This window comes from Microtus ochrogaster, chromosome 15 (assembly GCF_000317375.1).
Source record: "Microtus ochrogaster isolate Prairie Vole_2 chromosome 15, MicOch1.0, whole genome shotgun sequence".
NCBI classification, from domain to species: Eukaryota; Metazoa; Chordata; class Mammalia; order Rodentia; family Cricetidae; genus Microtus; species Microtus ochrogaster.
This window is the reverse complement of record NC_022017.1, coordinates 14,425,506-14,452,847: the sequence shown is the minus strand read 5'-3', so window position 1 is coordinate 14,452,847 and position 27,342 is coordinate 14,425,506. Positions and strand designations below refer to the sequence as shown.

The window sequence follows — 27,342 nt, the reverse complement described above, 5'->3', positions numbered from 1 at the left end:
AGCTACCCACAGACCTTGAAGACCAGATGGTTGCCTGAGTGGGGGCAACTCCTCACAACACAAACTATGGAGCCCAGAGGGAAGGAATTGCCAGAGGTCCTGCAGGCTCCCTCAAGCAGTGTGTAGAGACATGAATGTGTGTACGTACACAAGCATGTGTGTAAATCCCGTGGGCGCGTCCTACTTCCCCTGAGTTACAAAGATTTGATTCAGATCTAGCTTCTGTGATACTCACCCACAATAGGGCCCTTCCATTGCCGATCAGGTGGCAGAAGTCCCTGTGAGGGTCAGTATCTCAGAGAGGGTACATACCCCTGAGATGGCTCAGTCACTAAAGTACAAGCATGAGTTCAATCCCCAGCACCTATGCTAAAAGAAAGAAAGAAAAAGAAAAGAGAAGAAACGAAAAGAAAGAAAACCTGGACCTAGGAGGAGACAGTTAGATCCTATGGCTCTCCGGCCAGCTAGCTACCCTAACCATGAACTCCAGACCAGTGAAGAGACCCTATCTCAGAAAGTAAGGAGGATGGGGCTGGAGAGATGGCTCAGTGGTTAAGGGCACTTGTTGCTTTTGCAGAGGACCCAGGTTTGATTCCCAGCACCACACGGTGGCTCACAACCATCTGTAACTCCAGTCCCAGAGGATCCGATGCTCTTTTCTGGCCTCCATGCGCCTCAGGCACACACACAGTGCACAGACACACGTGCAGAAAAAAGCATTCATACCTGTGAAATGGAAATAAATCTTTAAAAAAGGTGGGTGACTCTTGAGAGACACCTGAGGCTGTCCTTTGGCTTCTACATGGGCACACACATGTGCACACACACACACACACAAATTAGAAAGGGGGCCACATAAAGATACTCACATGCGCTCTCTCTCTCTCCTCTCTACAGCCTACTTCTAGCGACCATATGCTTTATTAAAAATAGTTACAAATGCCATCATCAATCTGGAAACTGGAGGGATCTCAAGGAGGGAGGGTATTCATCCCACCTCTGGGGTTCCGTCTGTACCCAAACCCAACACCATACAGAGTTGGCTTCAAGGGCCTCAAGGAACCAGCCAGCTGGGCAGGGCTGAGGTTGGGCAGGGTAGGGGTGCACAGAGAGGGATGGTGGCTTCTCTGTCTCACAGGGAGAAACGGGCAGAGGTGGACTTGTGTCTCCATCTCTTCCGTTTATAGGTATTTACAAAGAGAGAGTCAAGAGCACAGACCACAGTCATGCAAAAGAAACACGCCCCTCCCCCTCCCGAGACCCACCCTGCCCACCCAGAACCCCCATGATGCCCACCCTCCCTAGCAGTCCAGCCACCTTCCCCAAGGTCCTGAGAGCAGAAGGGTCACATCCTTGAAGGGTCAGTGGGGAAAGGGTGGAAGGTCTGGGGGCCCAGAGCCACCCGTGGGGAGGTGCCGAGGGCAGAGCTCAGGTCAGCAGGGCTGAGTACCTGGGTCCTTCCCCGTCCTGGGCTCTGCAGTCAACAGGAAGGGATCTCCTAGTCTTTGAAGTCCCCACCTTCCTCCAGGTCCACAGAGCCAGGTTCAGCTCTATCCTGAGAGTGGGAGGCTTATCCTGGCACCCCACCCCTGGCAGAGGGTCTTGCAGGAATAGAGGAGGGCAGGCCCTGGAGGTCAGATGGCAGACTCCCTGCGATAGGAAATATTGTCCAGCGGGAGGGTGGCTTGCATGCGCTCCAGATCCAGATGGCTACCAAACTCAAGCATCCGAATGATACCTGCCTCCTCTTTGGAACCCGCCTCCAGGCCCAGGCCTGCAGCCACGGCGGCTGCAGCCGCGGCTTCCTCTTCCATCTCCTCTTCCTCCTGGCTCATGAGGGCCAGCTCGTTTTCATAGCAGAAGGCACTGGGAGGGGGCGGCGGGGCGGGCAGCACCGTAATCTTGCTCTCCTGCAGCTCACGGGCAGAGCAGCAGGGCGTGCCAGCCACCTCGTAGGTCTTGTGGAATCGTGAGTAGTCCACCTTGTAATGACTCTTCTCCTCAAAGACCACGGGCTCGAACCGGTGGCCCCACAGGATCTCACTGGCCAGGTAAGAACTGCGGGCCTGCGTGGTCATAGCTGTGGCCTCCACCATGCCCTCCAGGATAACCACGATCTCGAAGTCCTCCGACTCCAGTTCCTCCTTGCCCATGCCGTAGAGTGGACTGTCCTCATCAATCTCATGGACGATGATGATAGGTGACACCAAGAAGATGCGGTCCAGGCCGATGTCATAGCCCACGTTGAGGTCCCGCTGGTCCAGCGGCAGGTACTCGCCCTCTTGGGTCATGTAGGGCTTGATGAGCTGAGCTCGGACATGGGCCTCAACAATGTGGCTCTTGCGCAGGTTGCCCACACGCCACATCAGGCAGAGCTTGCCATCACGCACTGAGATGACCGCATGGTGGCTGAACAGCAGCGTCTGTGCCCTCTTCTTGGGCCGTGCCATCTTGGCCATGATAGTGCCAATCATGAAGGAGTCGATGACACAGCCCACGATGGACTGGACCACCACTGCAATGACAGCCAACGGGCATTCCTCCGTCACACACCGGAACCCATAACCGATGGTCGTCTGTGTCTCCACTGAGAACAGGAAGGCTCCCAAAAAGCCGTTTACATGCATGATGCAGGGTTTGGGGGCCGTCGGGGCTGCCCCACCATTGCCCCCCGGGCCTCCTGCAGCAGGCACCGAGGGGCTGGCCTCCAGGTCACCGTGGAAGAAGGCAATGCACCAGAAAAGGAGGCCAAAAAAGAGCCAGGAGACGAGGAAGGCAGCAGAAAAGATCATGAGCATGTAGCGCCAGCGTGTGTCCACACAGGTGGTGAAGATGTCCGCCATGTAACGCTGGGACTTGTTGCTCAGGTTGGCAAAGTAGACGTTGCACTGGCCGTTCTTCTTGACGAAGCGGTTGCGGCGTTTCCGCCGGGGCACGTGGGCCTGCCCGTTTCGGCTGTGTCCGTGCATGACCTGAGGCCGGCGTGGTCACCTGGGGAGATGCAGGGTCTGTGGAGAACAAGGGACAGGTGAGGCGCTGCGGAGTGAGGGGCTACTGTAAAGAGACCACCAAACTCTCAGGCCCAGAACCATCTACACAGGACCTCAAGACTTCCTGTGAGGCTCAGGGGGATTATGGCAGAAGGTCATTATTGAAACTAAGCCTAAGCCTGTGTCCCTGAGGCTGACCCTGGACTGGGGTCTGCCCAACGAAGAACAGAATCCAGCAGGGTCCTAGCCCCTGCTGCTCAATGTGGCCCTTCCACCTTGCTGCTGTCCTGGAAGTTTCTATATCTGTATCTTTTTTTTCCCCCCTTCCTTTCTGGTTTTGAAGCAGGTCTTGACCATGTTGCCTTGGCTAACCTGGAACTCATTCTGTAGACCAGGCTGGCCTCAAGCTCAGAGATCTGCCTGCCTCTGCTTCCTGAATGTGGAACCAAAATGGTGCACCCCTATACCCTCTTCATTTCAATGTATTATCATCGCTGTGATCACCGTCATTACTAGTGGGAGGTGGCACACTTGCCATGGCGTGTATCAGAGACAGAGGACAGCATTCAGAACTCAGCTCTCTTCTTTCCGCCATGGGTTCCGAGGATCAGACTCAGGCTGCCAGGCTTGCAGAGCAAGTATCTATCTGTCAAGACACCTTGCCAACCCCTTTCTATTTTTAGTGGTGCCAGGGTTGGAACCCAGGGCCTTGGGCATATTGAGCAAACTCTCCCACCAAGCCACACTCCCATCCAGATGCTTATCTTAACTCGGTGTCCTGCATGCCCCAGCTTTGACCTCCCCCTCTAATTTGCCTGCCCGTTTAGCCTCTGCACCGGCCACCTATAATGATTTTTTTATTCTACTTCATTACATTTCAGTTCCCTATCTGCACTGGTTTTGCAAATCCTCAGAGCTCCCTGTGGCTAAGTTACCACAGGGGTGAGTATACCCAGACAGGCTTCGGCTGACCCCCAGATTCCCGTCCTGTCCCCAGACTTGCTGGGAGCAGGCTAGGTGCTGACAGATTATCTGGTGTGCTGGTCAAGATGGAGGAAGGGACAGCCTGGCACTTCTGTCCCGGTCTGGGCACATGCAGCTGGCTGGAAGCGGGAAAGTGGTCTGCTGGGAAGAAAGTGGATCCAGACTCGGGAGGTGTCACCTTCCAGGAGCTCCTGGATGAAGACTGGGGGTAGGTGAGGCAGTTGCTGCTCTTCTGTCCTACCCACCTCGGATCACCTGATCACTCAGTTTCACTCTCCGAGCCTCGGTTTCCTCATCTGCATCTTACCTTACAAGACCCTGGAAGACAAAGCCCCCACCCTGCTGCTCCCCACTTGCTGGCACCTGTGAGAGGCAGGCGGTGTGCCTGACTGTGGTTGCCAGCTGTCCCAGCAGAGGCTTGTCACCCCCACGTGGCGTGTCCACCAGCTGGACTCACACAGAGGCCACACTGTCTTCTGTGCTCCCCGCCATTGAGGTCTGCGTACAGGAGCTGCTGGTGCAGTCTCAGGCCCCGGAGGCCCACAGGGCCAGGACCCAGCCTGGGTTCCTGATAACATCTTGGCCTAGAATTATATAAGTCTGGAAGCTTCTATTTTCTGTTCTATTCTTCCTGGTCTAATTGTGCATCTGTGGCAATGTTTACACACTTCCCTGGTTCAGGACAACTTGGTTGCCACAGCAACCAGTGCGTGCCAATGCTATAATTTAGATATCAACAGCCCTTTCCCCTGCCTCTTTCTCCAGAGTCTCCCTCTCCCTCCCCCAGGCCACCCTACCCGACCCTGCTTCTCTCACCCACCGCACCCTAAAGGGCTCCCTCAGTCAAAGTAATTTGCCATGTGATTTGACTGGCCCTGAGTTACCTGACCTGGAACCTTAGCTTCTTGGGTATGGGCCAAAATTCAGCACTGGTCCTAGCCTTCAAAGCATTCAATAGCTGGGGTTCCCTTGCTGTGTTCCCCCACGGCCTTCAACTCCTTCATCTGCACCAAAGACACAGCTGAGGGATATAAGGTAGCCACACTCACTCAAGACCCGTTTTATAGGTAAGGCCATGGAGCCGCAGACACAGAAAGGAGCCATTGAGGGTTTCCAAAGGAGGCAGGGCAGAGGACTGCCCTGACAAGGTGGCTCCCCACACTGATATTTGGAAAGACAGGCCTTCGGCTCTTTGTCCCTTCTGTCTGGAGGGATCTGGAGGACTGGAAAATGTGGGTGCTAACCTCACCATGTCGGGCTCTGAAGCACAGCCTGCACCTCCGCAAGAGAGGCAGAGGGCAAGAAGTGACACCTGTGCCTTTGATGGATGGCCAAGGGCGGGGGTCCTGCCAAAGGCTGCCTCCCAAGGTGCAAAGGACAAGACCCCTGACTCTGTTGGTAGGACCAGCTCACTTGTGCTGAAGACAGGGCTCATTGTGGGGTCCACCCTCACAAGGGAGCCTGCGGTGTTCCTCTGTGGCTCTAGGCTATTGGAGTGTTCCCTCTGATTAGTGGGTGAAGATGAGGGCGCCTCTGCCAGTATCAGCCTTGAGTCTTTTCCCCGTCCATATCAGGTACTCAGCTCCCCGGTCAACACGCTTCCCAGTCTCCCGTCACCTGCATTATAGTTCTGCAGGCCCCTGTGCCTCTTTTCAAGGCCCCAGCAGGTTTTGGAGGCCCTCCTGTGCCTGCCTCATGATGAACTTTTAAAGCTTGCCCATCCCAGTGCTCAGGAAAACTGGCTCCCCAGATCGGTCCCTGCAGGTTCAGCGAGGAGTAGTTGTGGGCACTCAGTCTAGCCTTCTGTTTCCATAAGCAGCTGCTGTGGCCATTACATCAACAGGGGCATGATGCTCACCTGACTCTCCAGTGCAAAGTGCCAGCTGGGCATTTGTGCATGCGCTAATTGCATGGCATGGGGCTTTTGGGGGAAAGACACAGAAGCTGGAGGGAACGCTCAAAAGAGAGGGGGACACAGACTACAGGAGGGTACACAAAGCACGGATCACCATCTTCCTCCTCGGAGCAGAATTTACTCCAAACGAAGAGGAGCCCTGCTTGTCCAGGCAGATGCATGACCCCAGCCCGTACTCTCCTGGAAGGTTGGGGACCAGTCTCCATCCTGACCATCAAGTGGACTAAAGGATGCTGGGCTGGGTGAGAAAAGGAGGCTGGACCCTTCTGCAATACCCTGTGGAAGGTCCCCAGAGACAAGCTTTTCTCTTTCCCAGCCTTGTATCATTCCCCAAGCCTGGGACCACTCAAACTCCATCTTGTCTTGGGCTTTTTGAGGTGATGAAACTTGAAGAAGACAGTAGAAGCAGGGGAAGGTGAGGTGGCCAGGGTTTCCCACAACCTCCAAGAGCAGGCTGCCAGTCTAGCAAACTGAGCAGGGAGATGGGGTCCTGCCTTACTCAGACTGCATCCTGTGGTATGTCTGGTGGCAAAGGAACCCCACAGAGTAGGGGGGACAACCATTCCAGTCGCTCACCCACACACACATCCTGGTTCCCCATGACAGAAAGACTGACCAGATGCTGTGAAGTTACCTCCCGGGGAACCTCCCTTTGGCAGATGGACAGAGGGCAGTGGAAGCCACGCTTGGGAACGTCTAGGCTGCCAGGGCATTTTATCCTTTCATGAATCTTCTAGGTCACTGTTGGTGAGACCCAGGAGGTACCGGGACTCACCGGAGGTCTCACACCTGTCCAGGGACCTGTCTCTGAAGCGTTTGAGAGACAGAATGCCCTGGAAGTGCAGACTCCACACCAGGCGTGGCCTACCTGTCTCACCGAGGTACCGCTGTGTCTTTGTTCAGCAAACGTCTATTTATTAAGCAGCTACCGAAACGCGAGGGGGTTCTGGCTGCTGATCCCCATCTGGGGAGATGAGCCTGGGGCTTGCATGACAGAAGTGGCAAGGTAGGACTCCCACTTAGGTACGGCACCTCTTGGCCCCCAGATCACCTTGGCCCCTGGCTTCTCGCCTCTTTCATCTGTTGTGATACTATGCTCAGCCTGGTTCCTCCAGGGTCAAGGCCTTTGGTTTTCAAGTCACCGGTCCCTCCCTCCCTCTCCCTCACCACCCTGCCTGCCTGCCCTTCAGGCTGCTCCACCTTCTCTGTCTCTTTCACCCCCATTTAGCTTCAGATCAACTATGAAAGTGACCTGCTGGTTGCATCCATATGTTTGAGATGGCAAGACCCAGGCTCTCAGCCTCCACGCCAAGACTCTGCCTTTGTTTCCCTGCCTGCACGCGGAGGCACTGGCCAGGGCGCTGACTTCAGCAGGCCAGCATTGGATGATTTTGAGAGCCAATGCACTGGGGACACACCCGAGGGGAGGAAGGGCCCTCAGAGTGCTGCAGGTAAAACTCCAAGGGTGACACGTTGGTAGTGACAGAGACGCAGTGACTCGGGGACCCAGAACAAGAGCTGGGGGAGAACTTTTGACTTGACTTTACCACACAGGTGCTCTGGCCTGGTTCACCCACTTCTGTCTGCAAAACAGGGACCCTTCACAACTCCCTGGTAAGAGGGGACATGTGCAGGCTGTATAAGACAATGAAGAGATGGAGTCCCTTGCTGTTAGTTCTCTGAGCCTCAGGCAGGCAGGGGGAGTGAGATCCTGTCTCCAGAAGATGGGCAGATTTCCCCTGGGGAGGTGGGGAATTCATGCCCGCAACTCCTATCCCAACCCTTGAGATCACAAGACTGACCTATACTCCAGCTCTGAGGCTCCCAGGCTTAGACTTGATAGGTGGGGAGACCTTTCCAGTCCAACACTTGGGCCTCTGCAGTGAGAGAGGGATTCGAGGCTCCAGACAGCTGAGCTGCGCTTCTCAGGGAAGGTATGATAAAATAAACCTTTAGTCTCAGCACTATGGAGGCAGAGGCAGGCAGATCTCTAGGAGTTTAACGCCAGCCTGGATTATATATTGAGTTCCCAGTCAGCCAGGGCTATATAGTGAGACTGTCTCAAAAGAAAAAAATGTGGGGGCTGGAGAGAGGACTCAGAGGTTAAGAGCACTGACTGTTTTTCTAGAGGACCTGGGTCAATTCCCAGTACCCACATGGCAACTCACAACTCTCTCTAACTCCAAGATCTGACACTCTCATACAGACACACATGCAGGCAAACACCAATGCAAATAAAATAAAAGTAAATAAATTACTAAAAGTAAGGAAAAGAAAGAGAAAAGAAAAGAAAAGAACGTGGAATGGGGACAGAAAGGCACGACCCTTTGCAGGTTTCAGGTTCCTACCCTGTTCCTCTGACCCTGGATAACCTGATTCCTACATCTCCATATTTCCCTCCCAATGTTAACACCCCAAATCTTTATCCTATGTGGACACAGCGCACTGGAGGCCAGAGGACAACCCTGAATGTCATGCTCAGAAACACTGTCCACCTCCTCTGTACAGGGTCTCTTACTGGCCCTGGGGCTCGACAAGTAGGCTGGACTGGCCAGCCAGTGAGCTCCAAGCATCCTCCTGCCTCTACTTCCCCAGCACTGAGGTTCCACGCATGTACCACCACACTCAGCCTGTTGTGTGAGTTCTGGGGATCAGATTCAAGTCCTCACGCTTGCAGGGCAAGCACTTAATTGACTGAATTTTCCTCAGTCCCTCCAGACCACTTTCTATGTGACTTCAGGCCAAACACATCATCTCTTTCTTCTCTGTGCACCTCATCTATACATAAAGCTCCTTATGGATCTCCCTACCTAAGAGTGTAAAGAGAATAAACAGGATCACACAGAGCTCACGCCTGCATAGGGTAAGGGACACATTTGAGCATGTATCACGCGGAAACGGAACACTCCTGCTCAGGGTTCCAAGGAGGAATCTCAGATACAGAATCCAGGACCCACTCACTCACCCACAGCACCTCACTCTGGGTGTCATCCTCTGTCCTGAGAGCAGGGACCCCAGAACCAAATCCCACAGTCTGGACTCAGCCAGGCAAGCTCCGGAAGATTCCCTCCCAGCTCATCCTCAGTATCTCCACTGGCAAAAGGAGCAGAATGACACATTCCTACATGCAGGGCGGCCCCGATGTCACCAGAATGTGCACACACAGTGCAAGCCACACTGCCTTCCCCTAGACTCTGGAATCCCTCTGCACGCCGCCCCTCCCCCTGGCCAGCACTATCATGTTGCAGGATCTGCACTGAGCCTTTAGCAGGCTTTCCCTCTTGAGCAGGAGTCATTTGGAGTGCTTGGGCTGATCGATTCCTTTCAGCCTTGTGGTGACCTCAGAGAAGGTACCGTCATTGTTTCTGTTTTAGAAATAGAAGAACGAAGGCACAGAGGGTTTACAACCAGCCTGAAGTCCGAGGCCAACCTGAGCTACCTAGTGCTATACAGTCCAGCTTGGACTCCAGCATCTCTGAGGGCCACACCCACCTGTGAGATTTGGCTCCTGATAGCATGCTTTAGGCTGGCCTCCAGGTATGGTATAGGGGTAGGATGGGGAAGCAAGAGGTGACAATGGTGGCCTGGAACTGGAGAGAAAGAAGGGGACAGGGAATACTCTGGACAAAGCCCATAGGGTTTGGTAGTGGGTACCCAGGCAACAGAGTAGGTGACCTTTGGACCTGAGATGGTCATTGGCTGCCGGGCTCCAGAACTCCTGGATGACCGTGTAGAGCTTGTGTGAATGGACAGTGGAAAGAGAGGGTCTCAAACCTTCCCACAGCCTCACAGCTGAGAGCTCGGGCTGGCTAACCCCCGACCCACTCCCACTGAGCTAGCTTGTTTTCCCAAGGCTGAAAGAAGATCAATGGTGAGCTAGAAGAACTCACATCTACCTTGTCCCTGCCATCTGCCTGGGGAAGCTTGAAGGCCATCATCTATTACCCTCCTACACCACAGCTGTCCTGCCCCTGGATCTCAGCTGGGGTGGGGGTGGGGAGGCACACGGGTTGTCCCTTCAGTGCACAGGCTGCCCCAGAAGGGACCACTTACAGAAGAGGGACCAGCCTAGCACGTGACTGCAACCTCAGCACGTGGGAGGTAAACACAGGAGGCTCAAGAGTCCAGTATCATCTTGGGGTCTACAGTAAATTCCAGGCCAGCCTGGGCTACGTGAAACTCTGTCTCAAAAAAAAGTAACAATAAAAGTTGGTAGTGATGGCATATGCTTTTAATCCCAACACTTGGGAGGGAGAGACAGTCAGGTCAGATCTCTAGGAGTTCAAGGCCAGCCTGGTCTATGTAGAACATTCCAGGCCAGCAAAGGTTACACAGTGAGACACTGTGTGTGGGGGGGGGATCGTGAGCAGAAACGGTACAAGAGGAGGGGTGGTGGGATTCAGAGCTAGGCTGGTGCCCCGCTCTGCCTCCTCCCTCCCTCACTCTGGGTGGCTCTGCCCAGCCAAGGGCACCAGGGCACTGATGACTGAGCCATCTCACAGCTGGAGACCATCACGCAGTCACACAAGTCGCACACAGGCGGGGAGTGAGGCAGGCAGCCTTCCTTGCTGAAGCACAGCTTGGAAGGATCCCAGCTGCCCATCCGTGAGCAAGCTAGCAGCACCACACAGCCATGGAAGCCAAGGAGGCAGCACTTTGGGGAGCCTTGTAGGTCTGTGAGATGCATTTAAGTGGAAAGAGGCAGCAGCGGTGAGCGGCGGCGAGTAGAGCCGCTACCCCGTGTGAAAAGGGAGAGGAGTTTATAGCTACACACATTTGCTTCTCTCTCTGCTCGCTCGCTCGTCTGGATGGAGACCCAGGAAGCTGGTGACACTGACTGCTTCTCGGGAGGGGAAGCAGGTGGCTGGGGATGGAGGAGGGGGGAGAATACTCCCTGACTTCCCATTTGTCGTTTAATTTTAGAACCATATGGGTGGATCACCTATGGAAAATACCCGTGCGTTTTAAAATTAGCATCGAACATATGTGTGCTTGTCGGAGGGGTCACGGCATCCGTAAGGTCCTCAACAAATAGTAAGATCCCAGACGGTCCAAGAACACAGCCCCCAGGGGCTGTGAGGCCTGGGACGACATGCCTTAACTTCTCTGAGCTACATTTCCAAAACGGGGGAAGAATAACCCCCACTCTCCAGGCTGCAAAGGTGACCAGTGGAGGGCGAGGGGTATAAACCCGTGAGGTGCAGAGGGCAGCCACCCTAGGTTGTAAGAGGCCGCTGTCCTGTGGTACTCATGTATGCCTGTGCACGCGTGTGTGTTCTCCTAAGTCCCGCTACTGCGTGCGGCCCGTGGAGGCCAGAGGTTGACATCAGCTCTCTCTTCATCTGCTCTCTGCCTTACTTTTTGACAGAGTCTCTCACTAAACCTGGGGCTCGATGTTTCGACTGGACTGGCTGGCCAGCAGGTCCCAAGATCTGCCTGTTTCTTGCCCTCCTCCCCGAATGCTGGGGTTACAAGCACTCTGCCACACTCTGCGTTTTAGACAGGGTCTGGGGATCTGAACTCAGGTCCTCATGCTTGCGTAGCAAGTGCGTAGCAAGCACTTTACCTACCAAACCATCTCCCAAACCCCTAAAAACTCTTCTTATAGAACATGACATGTGCCTCCCCTTCTCCCCTCCACCGCCTGGGGCTCTGAAAGAGTCCCTGAAAAATCCCCTTCTTGCTCCTGACTCCTTCGGGCCTGAGAGCCCCTCTCAGGTCGCCTGGCTCCTCCCACTTCTATATGCCACAGACCCTGGGAGCACGGGCTCAGCCACCAATCACCGCCAGCAGCCATCAACCTCCCTCCACCTTTGACCTCCCTCCTCAGCTCCTCTGCAGTCATCGTTGTCCCCCCCCCCCCCGCGCGCGCACCCTGTGATCTCATCTAGTCCTGAGCCTTAAATACCAGCAGCCCCATCTCCTTCAGAGCAGACTCGCTTCAAGTGTCTGTTAGATGGCTAAGAGGTACCCATTTCCTCCCCCCTTCTCTTCAGTCTGTGAGCTCTCCCAGGGCAGTTCAGGCCTAAGCTCTGTGCCTCCTTCACCCCAAGAATATAAGGGCAGGGAGAAAACATGTTCAGTGAACACTATGGCCAGCCACCAGCCAGGCTCTGGTTCTCATTCCAAGCTATGGTGGTCCTATTATGTTACAGGGGGCTGAGGAGCAGGCCCACAGGACTAGATTTCCGTGTTCTGCCCAGCCACAGCCTCAAGCCCCACCCACAGCCTCCTCCTGGCCTCCCCAGGCAAGGATCCCTATTAACCACCCCCCCAGCTATAGTTTTGGGGATCCTCACATTCCCCGGGCTGAACTCCAAGCCCAAAAAAGGTTCTGCTCTCACACAGACCTTGCCTGCTCAATTCCCTGCTCCAACCCTTGCCACACTGCCACACGGCCTTTCTCCCCATCCCTCCATCGTATCAAGTTGTCCTGCCTGGGAGCCTCTGCACTGGCTGTCTCTGCCCTTTTCATTGAAATTCTGTGGCTCTTTAGTTCCAAGTCCCCTCCCGCTGGAGTTTTGATTTAGAGGCTCTAGGCTCTAACATGTCCTGAACTTTCTTGATATGTCCTCCTCTTCCTCACAGCCCTCTGGACCTGATGTCATTGGTCCATCCGTTTTGGGCATCCTTGGCTCTCCACCCTGAGTCCCGGAGCCTGGCATGCAGTAAACGCTTCACACACAACTGACAAGGGACAAGGACATGAGATCTGTGCAGCTTGTCATAATTCCCGTGAAGGGCCTGAGCAGGGCGATGTCACAGAATGTGACAAGCTATTTTTGATGCTGTAATGAGGGAGCAGAGGTGGCCCCGAGCACAGACCAGGAGGGACCTTCTGTGCCATTGCACCACATAGGACACGGCACAGTAGCTGTGAGTAGCGGAGACAGAGGACAGACAGTTCAAGTCTCAGGCCTCTGTTCCACTTCCACAGAGCTGGTCCTGGAAGTCCTGGGGAGAAGAGGGTAACAGATACTCTGGGCAAAGCTGGAGGAACCATGGCTTGGAAGGTGGGGCAGGGCTTAGGGGAGAGGACATAGCAGATAGAGGCTCAGAGGGTGAGGAACTGTGCTCACATCCCAACACTGTTTGGCAACAGCCAAGGGGACTGTGACTAAAAGAACATCTGTCCGCTGAGTGTTGAGTGCGTACTCATCGAATCTGACCATCTCCCACCAGCTCCAGCCAGTCCATTCATTCATTCATTCATTCATTCACCACATAACAGTATCCTGAGCTGGCTCAGCATCTGCTTTCCCTCCTGTGTTTGTGGCTGTGCCCTGGAGGCTGCACTTGAGTACCCACTATGTGCTGTGGGCTTGAGTACCCACTATGTAATGTGGGAGAAGCAATGGGTTCTGACCTGGCTGTGGTGGCACACACATCTTTAGTTCCAGCACTCAGGAGGCAGAGGCAGGCAGATCTATGGCATTTCGGGACAGCCTGGGCTACAAAGTGAAACAATGTTTCAAGAAGAAAAAGACATGTGCTCTGAGCAGGCCTACTTAGCTCAGATCTTGTGAAGTGTCTTGTTTGAGGACAGGAGCCAAATAATCTACACAGTCAGGGGCTAAAGAAAGGGTCCCTGGGCCAGGTGTGGTGGCATACACCTTTAATCCCAGCACTCAGGAGGCAGGTAGATCTTTGTGAGTCTGAGGCCAGCCTGGTCTCCAGAGCTAGTTCTAGGATAGCCAAGATTACACAAAGAGACCCTGTCTTAAAAAGACTAAAAAAAAGAAAGGGTTCCCGGAAAGATATACAAGTTCTAGAATGCAGAGGAAGGTGGGCAAGACAGAGCTTGGAATTCGGCCCACACAGGACTAAGGGGACAGTTGGCTGCAGGGGACTAGAGACCCAGGCTGGCTTGACGGCCATGCATAGGAGAGGAGGATGCTCCAAAGCAAAGCAGTAGCCTCCTAAAGGCTTTGGCACTTGGGTTCCCAGAAGCAGAGGGGCCTGGGAGAAAAGGAAGCCATGTATCTATAGCTTTGGGATCTTTAGCCAGGCCCAAACAAGAACCAGAGTAAAGTAATGTGTTGGGATAAGGTATTATTAAGCACACACGTGCGTGGACACACACACACACACACACACACACACACACATGAGTGACCATCCTAAAATACTACTTACCCTCACACATGCCTTGTGTTTTAGTGTTCTACAAGCCAGGCCCTGCCTGTCACTTGGTTACTGATCTCATTATGTAGCCCAGGCTGGCCCAGAACTCATCACATAGCCCATGCTGGCCTTAAACCTGTAGCAATCGTTCTGCCTCACCCCACCCAAAGAGTTGGGATTATAAGCTTGAGCCGCCACACCCCGATCTTCCCTTCTGTGATGTTAAAAGCCCCACTCTGAAAGGTGATGAGGGCTGAGAGCCAGCACCTCTCACAGTGAAGTCTAGTGATCCGGACCTGTTGTCACAGCTGCTGGAGAGGCTGAGGCAGACAGAGGACAAAGTCAAGGTGACCCCAACACAGACTAGTCCAGGCAACTTAGTGACACCCTGTCTCAAAACAGGAAAAGAAAGAATAAAAGGAGAGCATGGGTTGGAGGGCTAGGGATGCAGACAATGTGCCTGAGGACTAGGGTTCACTCCCTAGGGTACCCAAACAATCCATCAGGAACACTACAGGAGATGCTGTGGGCTCTGGAGGCAAAGGCACAGGGACCTTGTTGACCACCGTGTGGATACTTGAGGCAATAGGCTGTCTGGGACCCCAAACTCCAGTCCCCATGAGATGAGTCCCTTCCACTGCCCTGTGCTGAGACTCTATGCCCCTCCCTCGGCAGGTGCCGGTCAGTGGCTGCTCACAAACCTAGGACAAGAAGCCCACTTGGCCACAAGAAGTGAGGCACAGCTGGTTAAAAGGTTCATCCGAGGACTCGGGGGCAGCTCTGAGATGAGACCCTGGCCTCTCTGCCACCCTCCTGTTCAGTCACTGTCTGGTGTCTGGGGGTGGTGGCCCTGGTGCCCAGCTAGGACTTCTCCAAGGTCAGGTGGCCCTGAAATCTGCAGCTGCATGGCTTGGCATCCTCTCAATGTCTTATCCCCCCCCCCAAGCAGGTCTGCAGACAAGAAAAGAGAGCTGGGGTGCAAGGGCAGGGCTCAGCAGGCATTGGTAGGGACAGGCACTAACTGACTGGATACAAGGTATCTGAAAAAAATGGCTTCTGTCTGTGTCCCATTCCCCTCATCCTATCTGTTCTCGGACCAATGGCATCTCAACAGGGGCCGGGCAGAGAGGAGTTAAGAGATGGCGTGGCACCAGCCCCACAGGATACCTGGTTCCTCCTCTCTGTTCCCTGCCATCCCTGCTCCAGAAACAGAGAAGGCCACAGGGGAAAAGCTAAGCGCACCTCACCAACCCATGTCCACACTAGTGGTTCTGGCTTCCCCGAACTCAGAGGGCCTCCCAGAGTGGCAGTGGCCTGGTGAAGGTCACAAAGGGTTGTGAGTGGCTGAGCCTTCCTCCTACCGTTGTGACAGGGTCTGCTTCTTCCCTTGTCTCACTTGTACTTGAGCATGGGGGAAGAGATACGGCTACCTGAAGGAGAGGGGAGGGTGTCGGGGACCCTGGAGGCCCTGAGGAGCAGAAGGAGGACCAGCCCCACCTCTGCCACCTTCACTAGGCAAATGCTTGTTTGATGCCAAGTAAAGCTGCGTGGTGTCTGGGCCAATGTCCCACGTGAGTTGCTAGAGGGAGGGAAGGCATAGGAGACAGGCCTAAAATTGAGGTGAAATTCCTCCTTGGCCCAGTCCCAGCCTTTGTCACCCTTTGTCAGTCTCCATACCTCTGCCCAGCTAGAGGCCCCCCAGGCCTCTCAGGCATCTCCAATCCATGCTTTCAGTGGTAGGTCGCCATGACGACACCACCTCTCACAACAGATCTCTTAGTGGGCAGGGAAATACAGTTCACCTTTCCTGGTAGCTCACAAGGGCCTGATGGTGTCTCCCGGAGGCACCTTACCTCACTCTTTCTGCTGAGGCCGTGTGCTGGCTAAGGACTGGCTAGACAGCCACAGGGAAGAGTCTGGTGGGGAAGGGCAAAGAGGGAGACACGGGGTGGGGGACGGTGCCAGGTTGGGGCTTCCAGGAGCTGGCACATACACAGGTCCTAAGGACATACCTGTGTGGCCTGGGACAAATTCTTATTACCATGCTTCTGTTTTTTCACCTAAAAACAGGGTGCTGTGCTCACGGGACAGAAAGTCCAGCACCTTCTGCTCACTCCCTCAAGACAGTCTACAAAGGCTGGAGAAGTAGCTCAGTTGGAAGCAGGCACGAAACAGCCCCCAAACACTAAGCCAGGCACCATGGCTCACACCTGTGATCACTCAGGAAGCGGAGACAGGAGGATCAGAAGTTTGAGGTCTTTCCGTTGCACACAATCTCTCTGTCACCAAACACAGAACCATCATTCCAGGCAGGGCTCTTGCGCGCACCTGCTACACGCAGGTGGGAGGCGGCTGTATGAAAACTGTGACTGCAAGATACCCACAGTGGTAGCAGCCTATCCTCAGAGCCCCCCATCCCCTGGCTTGTATCCTGAAACAGAACCCCATGACCTCAGAATCAGCCAAAACTCACATGCCCAGTCCCACAGGTTCCCAGCGGCCATGTTCCCTAATGGAGCCTCAATTTCCCCTTCTGTGAAGAAGTAACCATGCCCTATGTGTGACAGCTTCATCCAGGAACCAGAGGGCAGTCTGTGGGGACAGTTCTTGCATAGGTCTTTGGAAGCAGGGGGTCAGGATCCAGAGCCAGCGGGAGCGGGAGCCCCCTGCCCCCACGCTTCACCCCACCCACCACCCATGAGCAGAGAGCGCGCCTGCAGGAGAGCGCGCGCGCGCGCGTGTGTGACTCAGGCTCTATTCATAGCTGAGCTCCGCCAGCTGCAGTGTCACAGGCAGAGGGGCCTCGGCCCATGTTATTATTACAATTACCATGTGAATTAAAAGTTTGAGCAGTGATCAGCCCACGTCGCCAGGGAAGAGGGAGCAGGAGAAAAATAAAGATGAAAAAGAGAAGAAGGGCTGAGCCTAGAGAGCCCCCCACCCCCACCCCCCAGCCCCAGGAAGACTGAGTCCGCCTGAGGAGGCTTAAAGGTTATACCAGCCCCCAGGGGTCCTGCCTGGCCCTTCCAGGGCCCAGGGTCCTCGTGAGGAGGGAGGAGCATTTAAAGACCACAGCCCAGTGGCAGTTACTTGGGGAGAGGTGGGGATAGGGGGTGGCAATGAGATTTTTTTTTTCCAGAAGTTTGTCACTTGACTGGGCAGACTAAGCTCAGAGAGGGCAATTGAGTGACCAAAGGTCACACAGAGAGGTACAGTCCGGTTACCGGCTTCTAGACTGTCTCATGAGGTCTCTTGCTCCGCATCCCTAAACCTTATCAGGCCGCGATGCCGATGTCTGCCAGTGGTCTAGGGTCAAGGCACAAGGGCTACAGATAGGACCTGCCATGCCTGCTCTCTCTGCTCCATGGAAAGACAGAACCTGACCCTTCTTCCAGAAGTCCTAACCCAACACCATCAGCATCTCGGGATTCTGAACCCACACCCACATGTCATGTCACCATCCACCCAAGGTCCCTTCCACTGGTGCAGAGGGACCGAGTCCCCGGCTAGAGAACAGGCTGCCCAGAACGCTGAACTCTGGTCACCTCGGGCCAGCTCAGTCTTCCCGGCTGTAAGTTGAGTTCTCCCCAGTAGTTCATGATTGCATCTGTCTCTATAATGGAGCCCCCAGAGGATCCCTGAGGGGGTGTCGGGCTGTGGGGGCGACTAGACCATCTCCTGCCAAACCCCAGCCCAGGGGAGGAATATTTTCCACTCTTCCTGGGGAAGCCCTGGAGACGGCCACCAGGAACCAGATCTGTCTAAACTCAAACCCAGTCCCTCCATACTTCCTGGCTGTGTGACCTTGGGCAGGTAGCACAGCCCCTCTGGGCTGCAGCTTCTCCATCTGGAATACAGGGACAGGACATCATCAGTGGAGGGCTGCTGAGAGGAGTAAGCAGGAATTCGCTGCTGCCCCCAGCCTCATACCTGGGCAGGCAGCACACCTCCCAGCTAGGCAGCAGAGTGGTATGCACGGCCTCCAGGCACATCTTTGAGAAACAGCACAGATCACCGAGGTGGGGATGTCATTCACAGTCACCCAGGAGGTAAAAGTCACCAGGTAGAAAGGCACTGCCTGATTAGAAGCAGGAAGCTCAGCCAAACCTTGGGTATACCCATCTTTTTCAGCCTCGCGGGAATAACAGGCCATTTGGCTGACTCAGGACAACTAACCGGGCCAGCTCAGTCCTTGCCACTAAGCATGTCTTCCCATCTATAAAAATGAGTTCTTCCCTAGAGGATCCCTGAGGGGATGTCACGTTGTTGGGGGTGACTAGATCATCTCCTGCCTAAAACTCAGCCAGGGAGAGGAATATTCTAGAATGGAATATTCTAGAATGGGCCATAACCTTTTAGCTTAACCCTAAATCCAGGGACAAACTAAGATTAGTGCTAAAGGAATCCCTCACATACAAGTAAAGGGTCAGAGCAAAGTCCTTGATGGTGGAGATGGGCAGGGTGGCAGGAAAGGAAGAGGAGGGGCCAGAGCCAGAGCTTGGCCTTTGGGGCTCCAGATCTGCCTGGCTCTTGTCTGCCTGCTTCCACGAGGGGTCATCACTGTGGCCCCAGGACCGGTTTTCACTTTTGCAGAATTACAGCGTCAGACCAATGATATAAGCACCAAGCCTCTGCGTGCATGAAACCGTCCTCCCACACCACCTGTCCTCTTGGTGGTGAGGCTGGCGGCTCCCCCACCTCTGGCCATCATGTGGGATGGCATAGGGCTCGCACATATCTGTGGCTTTGGAGCCAGGGCCCTGCTCTCTCTCCTGAACTACAACTCCTGCCCAGAGCCCAAGTGGTCACCTTAAACATCCCACCATTCCCATTTCACAGGTGAGGAGACAGAGGCACAAGGAGGGAAGCTGATGTTCAAGGTCACAGGATCCCTCCTGGGGTCCTGAAATATCAAAGTGACAGAGGGCACCTCCTCCGGGTGGGGGAAGGGGGATGCGAGGGGGGGGGATCGCCAATACTACAAGTGGCCAACAATCACTATACAGATGTGGATTCTACACAGGGGAATCTGTCCAAGGTCACAGGGCCAGGCAATGGCACGTGGGGTCCAGGGCAACAACAGCAGGGCATGACTTCTTGCCCCAGGCATGGGACCTCCCCAGGATTGGAGTCCTTGTACCACCTCAAGGTTCTGCATGGCCTCCCCTATATTCCCCCCTACATCTAAGATTAGGGTAAGAAGAGCAAACAAGAAACAGGCAAGAAAGTTGAAGTCTGGCTGCTGCCCTTCTGCTCCCAGCCTGGCCCGGTCCTTGGTCCTTCCCCTCCCTCCCCCAGTGCAGGGGGATCAGGCGCTGATGTAATGCACTCGGCTTTCGTCCCCGTGCCAATCTCAGAAGAGAGACGACAGATTGCGTGAGCCAAATTTGGCATCCTAGGGGGAGAGGCATGAGAAGTGGAGATGTGGAGGAGAAGAGGAGCCTGGGGAGGTACCAAAGAAGCCCCCCTGCTCAGCAGACCCCCTGGGTGTCTCCTCTGCCTCCGCCTACACCCCATTCTTCCCTAGCCTTCCCTGGCCTGCATCCCCTGCGGGCGGGCCAGCCAGCCTAACCCACCAGGGACCCTCCAAGCCTGGGTGCTGCCAGTCCACCCTCCCCCACCCCGACACACTGCTCCAGCTCCATTCCCACTGCTAGTTTCCTGGTTACCATGTTGCTGGTTGTCATGTCGCTTACATGTCCTCGTGACTCAGTGGTCCCCGCAGAGGGGCCCCCTCCTCCTCACACCCCCCTTAGCGCTCGCCCCCGCCTCCCCCAGATCCACATTAAGAACCAGCCCGCCCTGTGTGAGCCCACACAGTTCCTCCTCCCCCTCCCTCTCATCCTAAGCCCCGAATCTTCCCACAGCATCCCAGAGTGACTTTGTCCTCCGATCCACAAATGTCTCTTGAGAACCTGCAAGCCTTGGCTTTCTTCGCATGCTCTTATCAGGATTCTAACACTTCGTGCAAGACATTGACATCTCAATGAAGCCAGGGCTACCCTCCCATTTTCCACTTGTACAAACTGAGATCAGAGAAGCGAAGCCAACTGCCCAAGGTCACCCCAGCAGAAGCCCACGGACATTTCTGTCTGACCAGTCACCTCTATGTTTTTATTCCCCTCCCCCCAGGAGTTGTTTCTTCAAGGGTGACACAAGGGATTATTAGGGACAGCTCCCAAGTTCCACGTCCCCCCTCTAATGCCTAGACAACTCTATATTGCCAGTCTGTATTTCCAGCCATATTCTTGCCACTCCGTAGCTACTTATTTTCCCTCAAAGTAGATCGAGTCCTTGCTCCCACCTGTCCAGCCTTTTCTCCAGCCCACCAGTGCTCTGTTCACAGAGCTCAGGGCCCTCCACTGGAGGTCAGTGGGGCAGGTCTGGTGTCCCCATTCCACAGTAGTGTTGGCAGAAGCTCGGGGAGCATAACTTGCCCAGTATGCTAGTTTCTCAGCTAGCTGGGCTCATTTCCGAAGCCTAGACCGAGTGATAAATGAGGCATGATGCCCAGTATGGAAAACTCCAGAAAGAGACCCTTCTTCCAAAGGGAGAATAGAACTAAATGCTCCAGATTCAATCCTCCAGTCTGCAGCCCCATGGTCAAGCAGCTGTTGCTCCTACCATGTTGCATGCAGTCTGCAATCACTTGCCCCGACTGTTCTGCTTCCTCATTTGTTCCTCTCATCAGAAGCCAAGTCAAGCCTTTGCAGGGCTCTAGGGTGCCTAGAAGTCCTGGAAGGTGCAGGACTGGATGGGGGATGGGGGTGGAGAGTGCATTGCATCCCTGGGTCCAGGCCCTCTCTGTCAGAGGCCAGACACCCCCTCTGGCTCCCAGCTCCTTCAACCTACCACTTGGCGCTCTCCTGCTCCTAAGGCCCTGTCTGTCAGTGAAGGCCAGTCACCCTGCTTCCTGGTGCCTAGAGGGCACTGCTGCCCGCTTCTCTGGGCTACCTCTCCCTGCCCTGAAGTCTGGATCCCCTGCATAGCTTGTGTGTGTGTAAGAGTAGCAATAGGCTGACCCTGGTTAAGGGACATTCTGCAGGTGTGTGGTGTGTGGGGGAGTTCTCCCTGCCTGGAGCTCAAGGTATCACTCACTGCTGTGCTTTCCCTATTCCCGCCTCTCCCTGCAGCCTCAATTTCCACCACTGTAAACCCCTCTACTAACCTAGGGTCATCAGACACAAGGCAGGTACTCAACACAGCAGAAGGGAAATTTCTGTCTTACTGAGAGCCATTCAGAGACTGCAGGTGGGAGGGGGGAAGTAGAGACATCCCCTTCCCATCTTGCTGCAAGTCACCTGCCTCGCAGCTCCTGGCACGGAGGTGGGCGGGGGCAGAGAAGGGCCATCGCTAGGGCAGGAGGTCAAAATCTCTTTCATCCAACTCCTTTCTTTTGCCAGCTGCAAACCATAGGCGATGCTCGGACGGCCAAGTGGACAGAGCACGCCAGCTCGGAGAAGTCACAGGACCACACGGGGACCTTTCAGGACCGGGGTCAGAGAGATGAGTGCAGGGTGGGTTATGGCCAGACTAGCAGTACAAACAGACACTCCCTCGGCTAGATAGACAGTGGGAAGGACTCACGGATTGACAGCGCTCGCGATAAGCCAGCCCGAGCTTACCCTGGGGCGAGAGATCCGAGAAGGGTCTGGGCAGCGAGTGGTCGCTACATCCCCCGGCGAAGTCCGGCGGGCGGCGTCCGGGGGCGCGGGGCTCGGGGCTTGGGCGCCGCCTGCCCGCGATGTCGCCGCTGACCCGGGCGGCCGCCGTGGGTTGCGGGGTCTCCGCGCCGTCCCGCACCGCTTCCTGCGCAACTTTCAGCGCTGCCCCGCGCCAAGAGCTGGGCGCTGCCCGGGCGGCAGCATCATGAAGCCCGGACTTAGGTTGTGGGGTCCCGGGGCCCAGGGCGCCCCGCCGCCTGCTGTTACCCACAGTCCTGCGACCCTCTCCCTGGGGTCGCCGAGTTCTGTGGCCACCTCGCGCCTGCTGCACGGTCCCCGCCGCAGCGTCTCAGTCCCGCCTCTCCTCCCGCAGGGTTGTGGACCTCGTCCCTGCTCTCTGATCCCTGCCCCGGCCCAGTCTTGCCCAGAGAATCGGCCGGCTGTGTCCTTCTCTGTCGCCGTCCCTCCCACTCCCGCCGCCGCCCCCTCCGTCTGGGACCCGGTCCCCGCCGCGTCCCCGGCTCGCCCGGGAGCCCGAGCTCCCGCCGCCCGCGGCGCGCCGAGAACTCCCAACTCGCAGCACGCGCCCCGCTTCGGAGACTTTCGCCCCTCCTCACACGTGACCCGCGCCCCGCTGCGGAGGCCGCGCGCCCCGGCTTCCAACCCCAGGCAGACCCCGCCCTGGCCCTCCGGGTGCGCCCAGCCCACGCGGGCAGGCCACTCGCTCCCAGGACCGTCGACTCGGGCAGGGGTCTTGGGGGCTGCGCCGTCCCGTTCTCGCTCGGATCCTTCCCGGGTTTTCCTGCTCGCTCTGCTACGCTCCTCCAGGAATCCGTTCCAAGAATCCGCTCCTGGGTTTGCGAGTCCCCCCAGGGGTAGGTGGGAAAGGTTCTCCGAGCCCAGGAGAGGGTAGGTGGAAACCGGTCCAGTTAGGGTCCAGGTGATCCTGACCCTCTCCTGGGAGGTCTGGATTCCCTCCCGAAGCGCTATCAATTAAGGGCCCTAAGCATCCCCAGTTGAGGAGATAGAGGTCGCTCTTTTGGAGGGACCCTAATAGTCACCTAGTCAGTAAGGCTCCAGTTCAGAGACTGAGGACCCACAGAGGTCCTTAAGTTCGCAAAAGGTCATCCAGTGGGGTAGAAGTCAAACAAACCCTAGTCCCTGTTTTCTTCTTCATCTTAAGTTCTTTCCTTTTTTTATTTATGTGTGTGCGTGCACCTATGTGTGTGTGTATGTATGTGCGCCACGTGTGTGCAGGTGCCTGTGTGTGTGTGTGTATGTGCACCACGTGTGTGCAGGTGCCTGTGTGTGTATGTGCGCCACGTGTGTGCAGGTGCCTGTGTGAGTGTGTGTGTGTGTCTGTGCACTACGGTTGTGCAGGTGCCTGTAAATGCCAGGAGAGGTTGTCAGATGCCCTGGAACTAGAACTATAGGCAGGTGTGGGCTGGCATATGGGTGCTGGGAACTTGGGTCCTCTGCAAGAGCAGCAAACCTCAATGGAGCCAGCTTTCCAGCCCTTATTCTGCTGTCTTGATAGAAGAGGATTCAGACCCTCCTCCCCCAACCACCTCCAAAAAGCCCAGATCTGGGACCCACACTCTGGAAGCACCTCCCAGTCCCCAGGGAGCCAACCAGCCACTTTGCTGAGCATGTGCCACCTTGATATAGCCTCCTAAGGAAAAGTAAGAGGAAAGCACCCCTGTGTGCCATAGGAGTCTGGATCAATTGCAGGTAGATAGCCAGCTGAACCTGCTGGAGTCTGGCCATGAAGGACTAGGCCCAGAGTAGGAAGGAAGAGCTGAGTCGGGGCCACAACAAGCTTGTGGAGAACTGACTGAGTAGCCAACCTCTTTGGCCTCCTCTGCCAGGACAAGACTACGGCTACATAGGCCACACAACCATCTCTTCTCTGTGGGCTCTCCCTGTCTCAGTATGGTACGCTGTCTGGCTCCAGCACACCATATATTCACAAGTCCTCCCGTTCCCACGGATTCCATAACGTACCAGATGCCTTCACACCTCTCTCTGGCTGCGTCCTGTGCTCCCCTGCCTGAAATGCCCTCGGTCTTCTTTGCCTTTAGAGCCTCAGCACCACTTCCCAAGACACAAGCAATCCGGCACCCATTCATTCAGTTTGCCAGCCCTGGGGACCCAGCTATTACCAGCCCTTAAGGCAGGCGCAAGTATGGTTCTTATTGGAGCACTTAGAAACTGTAATAACCTTTAGTGAGATTCTGTTTAACCTGTCCACAAACTGTGAGCGCTAACAGGCCATTGAAGGTAGGTGGGTGCTGGCAGCAGGTGCTCATGGCTGTCCTGCGGGTGCCATCCTCAGCACTGTGGACCTTCGCTGTGCACAGTGTCTGTTCTCTTTGCCAATCTCCCTCCTTACCCTGCTGTGCCCTCAGGCAGATAGCCAGGACTACTGATGCTCCCTGGTGTGTGTGTGTGTGTGTGTGTGTGTGTGTGTGTGTATGCATTGACTCCTGCCCTCCAGAAAATAAGTGTTCACTTAGCAGCTGATGGATGCCTGGTATCTACTATACCTCTGTGTGAACTGAAAGTGTCAGGGCAGGACGGAGGGAGGGACATGTAGTGACCTGCAGTTTCCTCCCCTGGTGGCTGGCTGCCCTGGGAGTGGTGAGTGCGGGAGAAAGGGTAGATAGGAGGGGTACACAGAATCAGGGGCCCTCACCAGGTCACCAGGCAAAAGTCTGAGGGAGGGACGGGGCTCCCTGGATGGACTTGGGCTGCACTATAGGGCAATGCTGAGTCCCCGGAAGGCTGCAGGGCTGGAGCTAGGTAATAAGAGATCCGGGGACCCCAGAAAATAGAGTCCTCCTTCCACCATCAAATAAACACCCACGTGACCCTGGACAGGTGGTCTCTTCACCCTGGGTCTTGTTTTCTCCCATGTTAAATGGGAAGCATTAAGACACCTCCCCATTTTGAGCAATTGTTTTGAGAATGATTGAAAGACTTTGTCACAGACCATGGCATGGCCCAGTAGCTTATGCCCAGTTTGATATGATAGGTGGGATGCCTGCCAGTGTGTGTGTGTGTGTGTGCGTGTGTGTGTGTGTGTGTGTGTGTGCATAAGTGTGTGTAAGGGTCTTGGGGAAAGAAAAGAGAATGGCTTATGTTAGCACCTGTGTGCTCCTTGGTAAGTTGTTTATCTTTTTGGGACCAACTTCAGAGGCCTCGTCTGGAGTGGACCGGCTTCTCCAGCCCTGAGAGCAAATTGACTTGTTTTCATCCAATATAAAAGCCTGACTTGTCAGGATAGCCTTGACAGGGTGGGACGGATGGGGCAGGCTGCAGACTACTCCCTTCAGTCCAGCACTGTTCCGGGTCTCTACAAGATCTCTCTGCTTCAGGTAATCTTCCAGCCTGGAGACTGAGGCACCGCATTGTGTTGAACGCACAGCTTCAGTGCCAGGGTCAACTGTCCGGAAGAATGGTTGTTATGCCGAAGTGTGTCCGTCTGTCTGTTCATTGTGCTGCAGCCCCTATTTTATCTCCTGACTCTCACAACTCTGTGAGGCAGAGGCACGGACTCTTGGGGGGCTCTCGGGGGACTCTCGGGGGACTCTCGCTTCCTGGGTACAGAGAGGAAGTGGCCTGCCTCGGCTCAGTGGGAATAAGCAAATGCAGAAGCCAGGACTGGAACTGGGTTCGGCACCTACCTAGGTTCTATAGAAGGGTCTGCCAGGTTGGCAGAGAGCTTGCTAACCCCACCCACTCTGGGAGCCTGCTCAGGCCTCCTGGGTCCCACAGTAGCCTCAAAAGCCTGTGCAGAGAGCTGGGAAGGATGAAGGGTGGAGGGGCTGACAGGTGGCAACAGTTGGGACTTGGGGTGCACTTAGAAATACCAGAATTACTGATCCCAGAGGGTTGGGGGGCGGTTAGAATGTTTCTGAGAGTCTAGCCAGCCTATTCTACAGATGAAGCAAACTGAGGCCATCCAGCTGTTTAGATGAGAAACCAGATCAGAACACAGCTGGCCTGCCTCAAAGCACCACAGTCCTGACAGCTCCATTTGAAGAAGTCCAGAGTGGGGAAAGGGCTGTTGGGGGCCCAGCAGGCCAGCATCCATGCCAGCATACCAGCCCTTGGGATGGAAGACCGTAGGGGTCTCTCCCACCCTCTATCCCCATCCTCACCCACCGCCCAGCACTCAGTCACCAGGGTGGAATATTTTAGCACCTATAGAAAAACCGCCACAGACGGCAGTGGCAGCTGTTGCTAAGGAGATGCTCCCAAAATAGCCCCCCTCCGCCAACCTTTCCTGCTGCTGCTCCTGCTGTGGGGAGGGGAGGAGGCCAGGCAGTGAGGGGTGTCACATGAGCCCTGGCCCCAGGCTCACCCATCCAACCGTAGCCTCTGGTGGCAACTGTGGCCACAGACCCGAGCAGCCACAGGTCTGTGGAAGAAGCAAGAGGTGGCCTTTGCCTGCCCAGTGGCCTCACCACAGTCCTTATCTGGGGAAGAAGGTCACCAGGTGAGCAGAGGAGGGAGGGAGCCGCCTCTACTCCCAAGACCCTCAGCACACCCCCACACCACTCCCATATACACAGCACCTAGGATCCCAGCAGCTCCACACATCTACTCAAGCACACCATGAGCACAGCCCACACAAGCCTATCTGGATATGCATCCGCACCAGAAAGACACACATAGATGCCCGGTAAACACATATGCCAGGAATGAACAACACACACCACATGACCCTCCACACAGCCATAAATATACACATTCACATATACAGACTCACACATCCACCCAAAGCACGCACACACACACACACACACGAAGGCCTGCCATGCCAGGCACACAGACACACACCCATGTATATTGTATATACTTCCCCTACACACACACACACACACACACACACACACACACACACACGATACACATGCTCACAGACACAACCATCCAAACACATGCCCAGCATGTGGCTCACAAAGGACATTTGGTACCAAATGGGCTCTGTCCAGGGGGCAGGTCCTGGGCTTCAGACAGCCTTAATGAGAGAGAACTTGATCTGTTCAGTCACAGAGGAGGGGGACAGGTGAGTGAGTAGGCGGAAGCCCATACAACCCCTCTACACCTGGGACACACAGAGTCTTAGATCCCAGGAGACTGCCCCGGGGCTCTGTCCATGGGGAGAAAACAATAGAGGGGGACTCACCTGCAGGCTTGAAACCTCTAGGCATGGAAGGTTCTGAGACCCAGCTTCAGGGTGCAGCTGGCTGTCACAGAGACTGCCCTTGGGGCTGGAGTGACCAGGACCACAACAGAAACGAAGATGGCCCTTGGCATGTGCAAGGTACTTTGCAGTTCGACAGCTTCTTTTAAACTTGGTGATTATTTCACACACTTGGCGAGAGCTACTCTGAGACATTGGTGGTAATGTCCCATCTCCTAGACCTGGAGAGGAGTGGGGACTTCAAGACCACATAGCAGGTTACTAACTGGGCTGGTCTCCAACTGGTTCCTCTTCCACTTGTCTGCACAGTTCTCGGTTGGGATGCTGGCCACCAAGTGCCGGTCCTGGCTTTGCCCACTTCACCTAGTGATGCTGGGGCGCAGCCCAGCCCTCCGTCTTCCCACCTGGAAAGCAGGGAAGGAATTCCCAGGCGGGGTATCTGGCGGCAGCTGG

The 27,342-nt window shown here is 55.3% G+C and overlaps 1 protein-coding gene across 3 annotated transcripts; it reads right to left on the bottom strand.

The window, feature by feature from the left end:
• Window positions 1-1,286: 1,286 nt before the first annotated feature.
• Window positions 1,287-27,342, bottom strand: Kcnj4 (potassium voltage-gated channel subfamily J member 4). 3 transcript variants are annotated; one of them, XM_005354200.2, is made up of 2 exons: window positions 26,872-27,342; window positions 1,287-3,008 (listed from the first exon to the last, which is right to left on the bottom strand). In XM_005354200.2, exon 2 carries the CDS (start codon window positions 2,967-2,969, stop codon window positions 1,635-1,637), a length of 1,335 nt encoding a protein of 444 aa, XP_005354257.1. In that variant the 5' UTR covers window positions 2,970-3,008; window positions 26,872-27,342; the 3' UTR covers window positions 1,287-1,634. The 3 variants fall into 3 exon arrangements, with proteins under 3 accessions (XP_005354257.1, XP_005354256.1, XP_026638201.1); XM_005354199.2 differs by lacking the exon at window positions 26,872-27,342 and adding an exon at window positions 21,639-22,161; XM_026782400.1 differs by lacking the exon at window positions 26,872-27,342 and adding an exon at window positions 4,338-4,391.

Bases quoted from the DNA above. Each gene is read 5' to 3' on its own strand.
- Kcnj4 (XM_005354200.2), bottom strand. From the start codon at position 2,969: ATGCACGGACACAGCCGAAACGGGCAGGCCCACGTGCCCCGGCGGAAA.